This window comes from Lytechinus pictus, chromosome 6 (assembly GCF_037042905.1).
Source record: "Lytechinus pictus isolate F3 Inbred chromosome 6, Lp3.0, whole genome shotgun sequence".
Classification (NCBI taxonomy): domain Eukaryota; kingdom Metazoa; phylum Echinodermata; class Echinoidea; order Temnopleuroida; family Toxopneustidae; genus Lytechinus; species Lytechinus pictus.
The window spans coordinates 2,275,690-2,289,541 of NC_087250.1; the positions used below are offsets into that span (position 1 = coordinate 2,275,690).

The following is a 13,852-nucleotide window of genomic DNA, read 5'->3' on the forward strand; positions in this document are numbered from 1 at the left end:
GACAATGTATTATTATCAACTAATTATTTATTTTGATCATTTTTTTTTACATATTGGATATCAACTAAATGCCAGATTAAATGAAAACATCAAATGTATACATACATGTAACTTACATTGCAAAATGCTTTGTATCTTTAAAGACATCAATAAGCAAGCCTGACATAGCAGCAATTCATTTCAACATCAACACAGTTGTGACGTTATGACATGAATATTATCTAGTAAAGGTATAGCAATCCAGCTCACATATCAACCAACAAGAATACATAATTCATTAAAATTGCAACATAAACAAGATGATTTACAGCAATATACAAGTCAACTGGCATGCTTGAATCCAGAACATATTAAAGCCCCTATACAACTTAGCCTGAAAACGGGCATCTCTGGATTAGACTAATTTTCCTTTATTAAAAAATCCTTATAGAATTGATTACAATGAATCAATATCTAGTATCACACAATGACACTGTCCACCTCTAGAATTCATTTACTGAGGAGACATCATTTTGCTACAAAATAAAAAAGAATCTTTTGAAAAAGAGGATTTAATAAACCCACAATAGTGCAAATAATGAAAATATGCACAGAGATTTATCTTAACAGAATTCACAGAAATATGTAGTCAGGGACAAAATTCTGTCTTCTGTAAACAGAAAATGTCTGAGATAAATTTATATGATTACACATAAAAGAACAACAAAGTTTGTAGATCTAGACAAATATAGCATCATGGCACATACAAAATCACCTATAATGTCCACAGCTTTAATTTGCTTGCAACTAGTTTTATAATTTTCCTATTCTGAAAGCTAGCTATGTATTGAGGGAATGTACCACTGTAAATAAGCAAAGAACTGAATTACATGAAATTTGAAAGTAAAATATATTTTGTGAAATGTCATATGGCAACCAATGAAGTAAACAGAAAATACAGTCAGTCTCCACACAATCAATTTCTCATGAGTGAAATATTAGCCTTGGTTCAATTTTCAGATAATAACATGCAAAGCATGTCTATTTTTGCTTACTATCAATCAGATGCATTCGGTCCAATAGATTTAAATAAGGCAGGTTCATTCATATGAGAACAATGTTTGCCTTTAACATGATTTGAGTTGCGACATTAATTCAAAGTCTGAACAGGAAATTCCTTAATCAAAATATAGAATGGTCATGAAGTCTGGTTTAGTAAACTGATTTATTTCTACACATACTATACATAATTTACTTCCTTCATGATGCATTGTACAGTGTACATGTAGGTAGTTCTCTTCCTTGAATATCTAATCAATATATTAATACATTCCAATAGTATATTTATTTCATTTTTTCTCATTCTACCCTCTAAATTTCTCTGTCAACATGCTAAGAGACTATGTTGTCTTTCATATCATAATTATTATTATCATTATTATTTATTCTACCAGTTATGTTCTCTTTCAGAGCACTATATACATGTACTTTGTGCTTTATAAAAATTGATTACTACCATCATAATCATTTTCATTTTTATCATTATTGACAATAACTGAGACTAGTTACATTCTACCATTGGTGGCGCCCTTTACAATCAAGCTTCTGTATGTCCGTCAATGGGTAACTGCGCTGGAGCTGAATATACAGGATTATCAATGCCTCTTGTTGTTGACTGTAAAGAAAGAAAAACAAAAATAAACAGAACAAGTAATGGTTTTCATTTCAAAATTTCCAGGAGAAAAATCTTAATATAAATGGATGATATACCGGGCACGATGGCTCAGTGGTAGAGCGCCCGCTTCATGAATGGTAGGTCGTAGGTTCAATCCCTTGACTGAGTCATACCAAAGAGGCTTTAAAAATGGGACCTTTTTGTCTTTTTATCAGACGCTCGACGTACATGTACGAGAATGGAGGAGGGTAATGTTATGTACCCGCTGGAAGATCAGCTTACAGCTGAGAGAGACTACCCTGGGTTAATAAGAGTTATTATTATTATTATTACTACTATTAGTAATATTATATCTTAAAATATTCAACTTTTCGTATGCACAACCCTTAATGCATGTGTGCGATGGTACAAATGGAGCACACTTGAGCTTGCATACAACAAGCTGGGTGCACATTAATGAATAACAATAACTATAATGATATGAAACAATCAAAATGAAATGTTAATAATGCTTACCGTTGGCCCAGCTTCATATTGTCCAAACATACTGGTATCCACCTCCTGTAGAGCAAACTATGGAAAGATAAAAATAAAAATAACAATAAAAATGAGAAAAAGATATATCCCATCCTCAGATCCATGCATACAAAACACATTCTAAGTCTACATACATGTCATGAAAATTATTATGGACAAAAGGACCATCATTGTGAGTGATGATTGATGGGGAAACTACATGTACCCTTTCATAGCGAAATTCTTAGTATGTGGAATATAATACACAACAATAATGATAGTATACAAATATTAAATGTTGATGAGTGCGATCGTTCCGAATATTACATGAGTGTGCAAGTTGAAAGAGTCTATTCAACGATGCCAAGCGGAGTTGAATAGACTCTTTCAACTTGTAACGAGGATAGCACGGATTTCATATCGAAGCATGCTATAGATGATTCCTCTGAATGTCATGTGACGCGCATTTATCCAATCAGCTGTCAGGGATCTGTATGTGTTGTATAATAGGTACTTAGAGATGCCTTTCACGCTATACATGTACATAGTTTCGATGTATATGGAAGATGTTTTAATTGGTATAGGACTATTGATACTTGCTTCTTAAAAAGGTACTTAAGTTTTATCACAGATTTGAATCTGTCAAAGTGGGAAGAGACCAAATGGAAAGTAAGACCCGGTTCAAATACTTACATCAACATTACCAAAGTCTTTATCGAATCCCGGTGTATCCAGGCCACTCCTTAGAGCTCCTAATTCTCCTTTTCCCCTGTAACATTGGAGAAAAAAAAATATGGCAAAGATTTTATCATTATTTTACTCAGTATTTCAACAAAAAACAATTTAGAAGGGAATCGAGAAAGAGAAAATGAATGCATTATTCCCCTCAGCCAAAATGATATAGATATGCATGTAACAAGAATAGTCGTACACGTAATGTCTTGTGACGACTTAATCTACATAATTACCAACATTATTTTCCTCAATGATCAAGATTTGTTTTAATAACAATTCAAACCTCCTCCCCCTCCAGTCTGTCAGTCATCCATGTTTTAAATCAGGTTTAGTACCTGACTACAGGGGTGGCCGGCATCACCTTGCACATTCACAAAGATCATGCACACCCCCTCCCTCCACTTTACTCTCTTCAGTGCATCCCCCTCCCTCAACCCAACCCTCTTACTCTCCTTCTTTGGCCCCCCCCCTTCCCCTCTGATCTGCCGCTTCAAGCTCAAGCACCCTACCTAAAACACAATTCCCGGGGGCGGGGTGGGCATTTCCATTGCTGAGTGGATACCATGCGTGACCATGGGGTCTCAAAAAGCACCCTAAACAAGTATTATCCATTTTCTGAAAGTGCACCCCTTAACAAGTATTGGCGTATGAAACCCTACCTTTAACAAGTATTGGAAACAAAACTGTACCCTTGACAAGTATTCCCTTGTAATGTCACGGACTTCAGCTTTACCTTTACTTTCATTGGGTTTAAACCACCCCACACACCTCGCTCAAATCGAACCATAAATGCGCAGTGTTGGGGCAAATAGTACATCCTTTATTATATCATTTTTATGCCCTCGCAAATTGGACAGTAAACACATAGTTTTCCTAGTGTTTTTAGTGTTTTTGAAACCCTTATCACGTAACGTGCCCTATCCTTTTTACACGTTTTGGGGGTCACGCATGGTATTCACTCGTCTATGGAAGTGGCCCCCTCCCCGGAACATAATCACTATCCCTCCTAAGCACATCAACCAGAACAACATAGCTGAAAAGTTGTCACACGATGGATTGAACTGGTATCGCGACATTTCGACTGCTACCTGCTAGGCTAGTGTTCCTCAGACAATGTGGACCAGTTTGCAAAATAATAATAATTAACATCATTTGTATAGTGCTTATCACAAAAACATGTCTCTAAACGCTTAGGAAAAAATAGAAAGAGAGAAGGAATTTCAGCGAAAAACTAAAGTAATTGTATAGTTCACAGTAGACTGCAAACAGTTGAGGGGTTTTACATGCGAAGGGAGAGGCTATTTAAAAAAAAGTAGGTTTTTAATATGGATTTGAATTTTTCTGTTGAATCTGCTTGTTTTGTACTACATGTATGTGGTAGATTGTTCCAGAGTTGAGGGGATGCGGAATGAAAAGATCAGATCCATAAGACTGGGTATTGGTGGGAGGAACTACTAAGAGTGATTTGTTTCTTGAGCGCAAGTTGCGGGAGGGTGAATATTCTGATATCAAAACTTGAAGATAGACTGGAGCTGATTTCTTCGAACATTGCAATACCACTTTTGCTCCATCGTGTGACAACAGATGAACATTTCAGCTATTTCTACTACCACAATGACTAACATATTCCATACTACATGTAATTTAGATATAACAATGGCAAGAATTAAGACCGTAATTGGAATATTATAATTCTTCTATTGATAAGGATTTGATATTAAAATTCCTACCTTCTTCCTCTTCGCCAGAATAATCCAGACACAAGGATGATGAGAATGATGATGACAGCCGTAGCAGAGAGTCCAGCCACTAGACCAGCTATAGTACATGGATTCAGAGAAAAGTGGCACAATTACAAAATAACAGAACATATTAAATTGTAATTGTCATAAAAATTGTAATTAATCTAATTTATATATCTTTAGAGACCCCGTGAAAGATCAGATTGGCTAATAAACTGATGTATGGTTTGATTCATCCTGGAAAAGTCAAATTACGATGAAAAAAATAAATCTATTCATCTGGGGCCCGTAAGACAAAGGTTAGCGATTGATCGTACGCTTGATTTTCATGATTGATTGTACATTGTAGTCAATGGAATCAATCATAGAAAATGTTCTACGATCATTGCTAAGCTTTGTCTTACGGGCCCCTGGACTTAATTTGATTGAAACAGAGGACAGTTTCAGGTCCGATCCGGGACGCTTCTTCAGCTCTTCAGATTAGCTAATAGCCAATCTGAAACAGGTCATCCCCCAATAAGATTTCCATATTTTTTAATATTACATTCAATATAATTTTTAGGTATTTAGGTATTACCATTTGATCATGCAATATATATCTTTTGTTTATATGTTCCGTATTTTATCATGAATAAAACCAAACCATATTGCACAAACAATATCAGGGCCCCGTTTCATAAAGACAAGTAACCATTTTTTATTACAAGTTTACTATCAGCCAATCAGATTGAAGGGTTTCTGTAGTTTTCAATTGTTATTGCAAAATTGTTATAATAGCAAGTTTTAAGAAACAGGTCCTAGGGGTGGATCCAGGAGGGAGTGCAAAGGATGTAATCCAATGAACATGTTAACATAGTGGATTCTACGTTCTATGTTCTCTTCTGTTACATCTTGTTCCGTCTTTGTAGTCAATTCTACAATTTACAGGGGTTCAAAAAGCATTTGCTTTTTTTAGAGGATCCATCCATTTTCACAGAGCTGGATGTGATTCTAGTTTAGTTTCACACGTCGTGCTAAGAATGTGCATTTAGCCTTACAATTTTTTACCGTGCGAAAGGGTGGTAGGTCTTGTGACATCCTGGTATTTTAGTGCTAGTAGTACTTAAATGTTCAATATGAACAACAATATAACTTGTAATTGTAATAATAATTTACACTGAAAGACAAAACCTACATGTAATAATTGATTACAAAGTGCAATGTTATGACTGATTACACATGATGAGCAATGCAGTCCATTTCAAAAGTAAATCATACAATCAATAGATATGCTTATTGTTGGAGGCACATGATGCAATTGTCAAAAAGTGTATTTTATTACAATTGATTGGACATAATGACAATGCAATCAGTTTCAAACTTCAACCCTACATGTATGATCAATCACAGAGCACTGTGATAAGAGGCACTCATACTAGACTATGGATACATACTGTTTATACCACCTTTGAGTGGGCTGTGAGTGCCTTGCTGCTTTGTAGGTTGCACAGTTGTAGTTATAACATCAGTTTGGGATGGTGACGATGGCTTACTGCTAGGCTTGGTAGATGTAGTGGGCACTGAGGCAAATAAAAAAAAGAAAAATAAATAATGTGGAGGATGATTCTTACACAATAAGTGACACAAGGCATTATATTTGCAGGTGCATATTTAACCCTATCGCACAATATTTTTGCTGCGTGAATTTTTTACCACGCCGCACGCTGAGTTTTTACTTTCAAGTCTTGCGTATCTTTTGAGACCCAATTTGCGACGCCCAGGTATGCGGTTCCAAAATCACGCAACATTTTGTAAGTGCATCAAAGACCAAAAATTGCTCAAAAACGTGATTTTGTGTACACAGTCAATGCAAATTGTGTTTTCAACCAAAAATCATAAATGTATGATTACGTTTAGTTTTGCTGGTCTAAATTGATTTATGTTATGCTGTTTATGATCTTAAAAAGAGCCATGAGAAAGTTCATCCATAAAACAATGAAAAATTAGTCGCATAGTGTGAGACAGGCTTTAAATACAGGGAGGAAATTAAAACAAATTACATCAAAATTGGTTCTTAAAGAAGAGCATTATAGAAGTTTGAAAAGTGTTGCAATAATTGCTATGGGGATTCTCAAATCTTCAGAGTAGCTGACTTTCTGGAAAGATCTCTGTTTCTTCCTTCTGGTTCCAAGAATGCACTTCTGCTTACACATGTGTTACCTGAAGACATCCCTATTTAAGGGTTCCTTGTTTTTTAAATGTCATGATTCCTTCTTTATTTTTCTCTCTCTCTCTCCTATTTCTTTGTGTACTGAGCACTCTACAAGAATGATTAGGAATATTATAAATCATATCTGTTACTATTAATGTCATTAAACTATGGAATTGCACAGTTGTACCCCAAAACTGTTTTTGTGACATTATAGCTTCAGTAACCATTAAGATGATTCTTACCAGTGGTAGTAGGTACCCCTGTAGTAAGAACAGGGAGACTAGATCCAGAGACACGACATTCAGGAGTAAAGGTTGTATCATCAATTGCCAGGATGCCAGTTGACCCTTGACCTTTGACACCTTCTATGATGACCTACATCAAGATGCAATTATTTATCAAAGATACATAATAATAATAATAATAACAATAACATAATTATGTTAAGCAGGGTCCGCTGGTAGAACAGTTTTCTAATAATAATAATAATAACACTATCATGTCAAGCAGGGTCCGCTGGTTGAACAGTGTTCGGAACTGAAGTGGCTACCAAGGGTAAAATATGAAAATTAATAATTATTACATGTAAACATAAGTTTTCGCAAAGAAGTTAATAATCATTAAGAGCTATTAAATTCTTTGCATGATATTCAATAAGAATATCATTTAAAAAATATCCACTGCAAAGGATCGGACTTCAAATACCCTAACATTTAAAATATAACAAACACGAGCTTGAAATATTAAGATGAAGATTTTGGTGTAGTCCCATACATTCTTTTCTATGTGTTGGTTCAAGCAATGGAATCAACAATATTACATGTATATCAAATTGACTCAATTCTTCTGTGGGTCATGACCCACAGAAGAATTGAGTCAATTTGATATACATGTAATATTGTTGATTCCATTGCTTGAACCAGATAAATCCCAATATGTTACACACAGCTTGAGTTTAAGTGCCACCTTGTTATGTGCAATATTTTAATGCAATGTTAGATGAATTTGGGATCATCAGCTAATGACTGTTGCATTTGAGGCCGGCTCAGTCGAGACCGAGACATGGGCATTCCGAGATCGAGATCACTGAAAAAATGTAAATTTTTTTTCACCTGTTGAATTGTTCACAGTATCTGAACCATGTATTTCAGGAACAGAAAAGATGATGAAGCACGGGCTGAAAATGACCACATTTGTCGCTGCCGTGCTCAGTCCTCGAGCCAAGACACTGAGACATTAGGCTCCAAGAACGAGGCCAAGACATTAGGCTTTGAAGCCGACGACGCAATTTCTGGCCTCGAGGCATAAAACACTGTTAGTATATCTTTAACCCTAAATAGACTGGGCTATTTCGACGCCTAAGAAGACTGGGAGGGGGGGCTGATTCAGCCCCCCCTTATGATCTCGGCCGTCGATCGCGCGATCGCAACGAAAATTGGCACGCGCGTTACCCATGGCATTATCTACAAAACTATAATATCAAATTCTGCAAAAAATCTCATTGCTCATTGATTATGCTAATTTATGCGTAAAATCATAAGTTTGATCTACATGTAATTAACTAAATAATGCCCCTAAAATGCTAATTTTTGTTTCACAGACTCTTTATAGGCATCTGATCAAATTTATTATTAAAAAATGTCAACATCACATTTATTTTCTTATGTATTTTATTGTTTTCTAAATTTCTTATGTATTTCTTTATTTTTAAACTTTTTGTTTTTCATTGTTTTTTCAATGGAAATCGTTGGGGACTTTATTTTGACCATAAACAAGATAAAATTAATACATTTTATGAATTTGGCTAAAAACACTATTTGCATTGGATTTGTTCACAAACTTTTGAGCAATTTTGGGTCTACATGCAACTTACGAAATGTTGTGTAATTTCGGAACCAGGTCACAATTTTGGTCTCAAAAGTTGCGCGAGACTTGAAAGTAAAAAGTCAGTGAGCGACGTGGTCAAAAAATTCTGCACGGCGGATTTATCGCAAAAAATGTCGAGGGGGGGCTGATCCAGTCTTCTTAGGGTTAAAAGTATGACAATTGCAAGTTATTTTGCTTTTCAAACTTACATTAGAATCTACAGCTGGAATGAAACATACATGTCTGGTACAAAGAATGAGTCTTTGGCAGGACAGGGTTCTATTACCTGAAACATATCATCACTGTTTAGAGTAATGACCTCCTTCATCCACATCAGGCCTCGATCAACTGCATCGGTCCATCTTAACAATAGAGGGCCTCCTACCATAGTACGGGTGTAGACGTTGAGTGTTCCTCCATTTATCCCAGTCATGTAATAGAAAAACCTCATCTACATAGATTAAACATTACAAATTTGTTTATACCAACATTCCTTCCTCAAAGAAGAAGCATACAAAATTCTTTGTACACTTAATACACTAACATTGGATAAAGTAATAAAAAGAATTAATTTGTGAGAAAGTTGCAAATGTATGAGTGGAGCATTTCATTAAAATTCTGTTGTCCGACAAGTTGTCAGAGCTGACAACTTTTCTTGAATGTAATTGCTTGAGAAATTATGTTACTATGGTAACTGTCAGAATAAACAAAGACTTGTCACCTTAAACACATGACAAGTCCTTTCATGAAACGCTCCTCATGCAAATTACCGTTTCATATCATATATACATATACATCTCTGAATTATTCCCCTTTGTTATGGAAAATATGCAATTCCTGTTTTAAATCTGAAGTATTTTTCACGCAGGTTAATGTGGAGGAAAGTGTGGTTGGGCAGGTGAAGACTGATTATCTTTTGCAAATTACCGTTTCATATCATATATACATATACCTCTCTGAATTATTCCCCTTTGTTATGGAAAACATGTAATTCTTGTTTTAAAACTGCAGCAACAGAATTACCTATGCTAGAAAATTAAAATTTGAACACAAGCTGGAGATTTAATCAGCTTCAGGGTTAACAAGTAGTTTAGGGCGATGGCTGGACGCAAACTCTGGAAATCTTTTAACCCTTAGCAGAAAGACGTGCATGAAACATCAGCAGTGAAGGAGGAAGATAACCGAGAAAGACTGGTACAACTTCTCAACCTGACTTACCTTGCAGTTTGTATTGCTTGCTTGAATAATATAGCTGCCAAGTTGTGTCTTGTCACCACTCTGCGCTCTGTTTTGTGGATCCATATAAATGTAATATCCTAACAAATGAAGATTGAAATGACATGGCTTAGATTTTTGTTTAGACATTCCTAGTTATTGTATTTGTTTGTTTAAAAATAAGACCCTCTTTTGATGTGATAAAGCTGTTTATGTCCGAACAGTTTTATATCTGGATAAAAGGCAATATCAAGAATTTTTCAAACAATTGAGCAATACTAGGTTTATCTGACCCCTTATATGGGGAACCTTCCTGAAATGATTTTCATCTAGTTCATATTAAAAGTTGTTATGCTTTAAAACCCATTACAGCTTGAGCAGCCTGTGGAGTGAAGAAGGACTAGAAGAAAACGGGGTCTGATAAAAAGTAAGACTATTTCATGAAATTCCCCATTTTTCAAGTGTCATTGGCACTGTTGAAGGGTAAACCAATTTAGTAAATTGCTGATCGGTCTACAACCGTGCTGTCTACTTTATGTAAAATGGGTACCAGACAGGATGCAAAAGCTCTAAATGCCTAGCAATTGGGTATTGGAACTCTTGTTGGAATGCTCCCCAAGGAGTGGAGCAAGTGTATACATAGTGTGCAGGCATGCTGGGATTCAATGACAGGGATAATATTCTGTAATGCACTTCATTCTGAGTAGTAAGCTCATTATCAAATTGAAGGAATATTTATTTACAAAATTGAAAAGTGGGCCAATCATTGCTTGTAGACCAAATGAATATAAAGGCCCGTATTCTGAAGTCGGGTCTCATGAAAACTAAGGTCTAAAGTTGTGGTTTGACTATGGACAGCCAATAGTAGCATAAATCTATAACAGTAGAACTTCAATGTATTGACTCACTTTTCTCTCAATAAGATAGCTTTCTTCACCATTCACGAGTTAGGAAAGAGCATGGTAAACATAAGAAACATACAACATAAGGACAATTTTCATATATTTGTCTTTCCATATTTTTTGCACAGAGTTAGACCATGGTCTAGGTTCAACTTGACTTCAGAATATGGGCCAAAGTATGTAATTTATGGCGCGCCGTTTTCTGTCATTCACGAGTTGGGAGAGAGCACAGTAAAAATAAGAAACATACAAGGACAATTTTCATATATTTGTCTTTCCATATTTTTGGCACAGAGTTAGAACATGGTCTAAGTTAAACGCGACGTCAGAAAATGGAACAAAGTATCTGATTTATGGCTTACCGTTTCCTGTATCTTTAGTGTGATCAAAGGCAATCTGACTCATCTTCAGAGCTTGTATTCTCGTCCAATCGAAATCATCCTCAGGCGCTGCTAGATGGCTCCAGATCGAACTACATAAATCACTCTCGAAATCACATTGATTGTATGATCCTGAAAGGAATATCAATAATAATAGTGGTGATGGATTGAACTCATCATTACTAACAAGCATGACGGCTCGGTGGTAGAGTGTCTGGTTCATGAACATGATGTCATGGGTTAGATTAACCAACAGTGACCATTGAATTAAAAAGTGACAATAATCATCATAGAACATAAAAGTCTTTTTGTGTTATTAATAATAATAATAACAATTTTATATACTGCAAATTCGCAAATTGCCTCTAAGCGGTTAAGAGAAAGGAAATATGAAGTATAAAGGAAATAGAAATAGAAAAACTTTGCACAAAAAAATGTATCAAAACTAATACTACCATTTACAACTTTTTCTCACCAGATCATGAATAAAGAAATACCATCAAATGGGCCAATAAACATATGATATGAACTTTTTATGATTTAAAAAGATGAGTTTTAAGCATAACTTTAAATGTATTAACACAGTTAGCATTGCAAATTTGTAGGGGGAAATTGTTCCAAAGAAATGAAGCTGCATAAGTGAATTATCATGAACTTTGGCAGTTATTTTATTCATACACTTATGTTACTCAATTTACAGTTTCTAAATTCAATTTACCGCAGTTGTTTTCATCGTTGCCTTTGCCGGTATCTGTGCAACAGTCTTTATTGAGATCGCACTTGTGATCTTGATAATAGCAATGTTGATCACTGCATTGATAGAAGTCTGTAGGGCAAGATTGGTCATACTCAGCGAAGGCACAATGGTCAAAGCGGATATCATCAATGGCATAGCCTCCAGAGGCTGTAATGGACTGTTTGTTTCCTGCTTCTATCAGTATCTGTGTTAAGATTGAATTAGAGACATTGACATTACAGGGGTCCTAATAATAATAACACAAAACATTTATAGGGCGCTTAATACGGGCGTTTAAAAAAGAAATTCCTTACAGCAAAATTTTGATTTTTCTTCATAAATAAGCATAATTAATTAACAAAGAGATTTTTTGCAGAATTTGATCTTATAGTTGTGTAGATTATGCCAAAGGTAACACGGGTGCCACGTTTTGTCGCGATCGCGCGATCGACAGCCAAGATCATAAGGGGGGGGGGGGGCTGAATCAGCCCCCGTCTTCTTAGGCTGCAAAATAGCCTGGTCTATAATAGGATTAACTACTAAACAGCTTTATGAATCACCCACTTCTATATATGGGTCAGACCCACTCAAAGGAGAATTTAACTTGGTTATATTTAAGTCAAGGATTCATGCTGCAATCATCGAGGTGAAATCAAACCCTGGGGCCCGTCTTACAAAGAGTTGTGATTGATCCGATCATTTGCAACTATGGAAGGCAAGCAAAGTCAACATATTTGATGCATGTTTGTTCAGAATTTTTTCTAGATATGATGTACATGTATATTCATAAATTCATTGATTTCTTGGCAATTTGGTGTTTTTTCTTTGTTTAAAAAGAACATTTTGCAAATTTCCTGTAGAAAAAATTGACACTGATGGATTTCCATAGAGATACGATTGATTGTTTCATAAAGATTTCATAAAGACTATGGTAACAGGGCTCAGCAGCCGTTCGCAATCAAGGTTTTCAGGGTAGTTGCAGTAAGTGCAAAGTTACAATAATCGTAAGTTGTTGTGAAAAAGGCTCCTGACCAATAAAAATAAATTGGCTACCAGACACCTCAAAACCAACAATTAGTCGCGCAATATAAATTTGAGATATTTATTGAGGTGAAGTGAATGGGTAGTTGGTGGGAGGAAATTCCTTGAAAGCTTGAGCAACTCGGCAGCCCAGCTAAAGCCGGGGTAATAATAGCAGGACATGCTGGGAGAATGGTTTTCGGAACTGGAATAGCTATAATTATTATCATTATTATCAATTACTATTATTATGACTTACATTGAAGTTTGACAAACACGGTGGAAGACTGATTCTGGCCTGTGTCCACTCCTCACTGACCACATTGCCCTCGTTGATAGCCATCAATGTCCTCTCTTCACCGTCCACTCTTCGTTTTATCTCCAGGTTACCATATGATGAACCATAGATGTAGTACCACACAGAGGCTATGCAGTCCGTCCCTGCTTGACCATAGGTAGGACTGATCAATGTTGCATGATGGTTCTTACTGCTTGTCAGACCATCAACGTAGTAGTAGATACCTAGAATAGAACGCAAACAAAAATTAATTAGAAGAGCATACTTCATATATGTGATGAGCCACTCCAAAACCAACAATAAGTTGCACAAAATGAATTTTAACTTTTATTGAGATTGAAAAACAGCAAAACCTAAACTTTAAGATGATACATGACTTGTCATAATTGATCAACAATAACCCACTTGAGGACTTGATTGAATGCAGATGAAACTGAGCGAGAGCTTTAAGAAATAAGGAGAAAACGGTGTTTAAAGTTCAGATTCATTCAAGCGTGAGATGGGCACCATGTGCAGTCTCAATAAAACTTCCAAGCAGTCTGCAAAAATTTGTGTCAAAGAAACTCATGTACCTTGTTATCTATCTGACTTCAAAAC

The 13,852-nt window shown here is 35.7% G+C and overlaps 1 protein-coding gene across 1 annotated transcript in view; it reads right to left on the reverse strand.

Moving 5' to 3' along the window:
- Position 1: 1 nt before the first annotated feature.
- LOC129263584 (MAM and LDL-receptor class A domain-containing protein 2-like) overlaps positions 2 to 13,852 on the reverse strand; it is a 123,299-nt gene continuing 109,448 nt past the window's right edge. The window contains exons 57-67 of the mRNA XM_064100617.1: positions 13,217 to 13,479; positions 11,920 to 12,142; positions 11,184 to 11,333; positions 9,923 to 10,020; positions 8,991 to 9,155; positions 7,081 to 7,213; positions 6,081 to 6,206; positions 4,636 to 4,723; positions 2,864 to 2,939; positions 2,171 to 2,227; positions 2 to 1,654 (exon numbers count right to left, since the gene is read on the reverse strand). Coding sequence (XP_063956687.1) covers positions 1,577 to 1,654; positions 2,171 to 2,227; positions 2,864 to 2,939; positions 4,636 to 4,723; positions 6,081 to 6,206; positions 7,081 to 7,213; positions 8,991 to 9,155; positions 9,923 to 10,020; positions 11,184 to 11,333; positions 11,920 to 12,142; positions 13,217 to 13,479 — 1,457 coding nt within the window. The 3' untranslated portion in view covers positions 2 to 1,576. The remainder of the gene's footprint in view (positions 1,655 to 2,170; positions 2,228 to 2,863; positions 2,940 to 4,635; positions 4,724 to 6,080; positions 6,207 to 7,080; positions 7,214 to 8,990; positions 9,156 to 9,922; positions 10,021 to 11,183; positions 11,334 to 11,919; positions 12,143 to 13,216; positions 13,480 to 13,852) is intronic.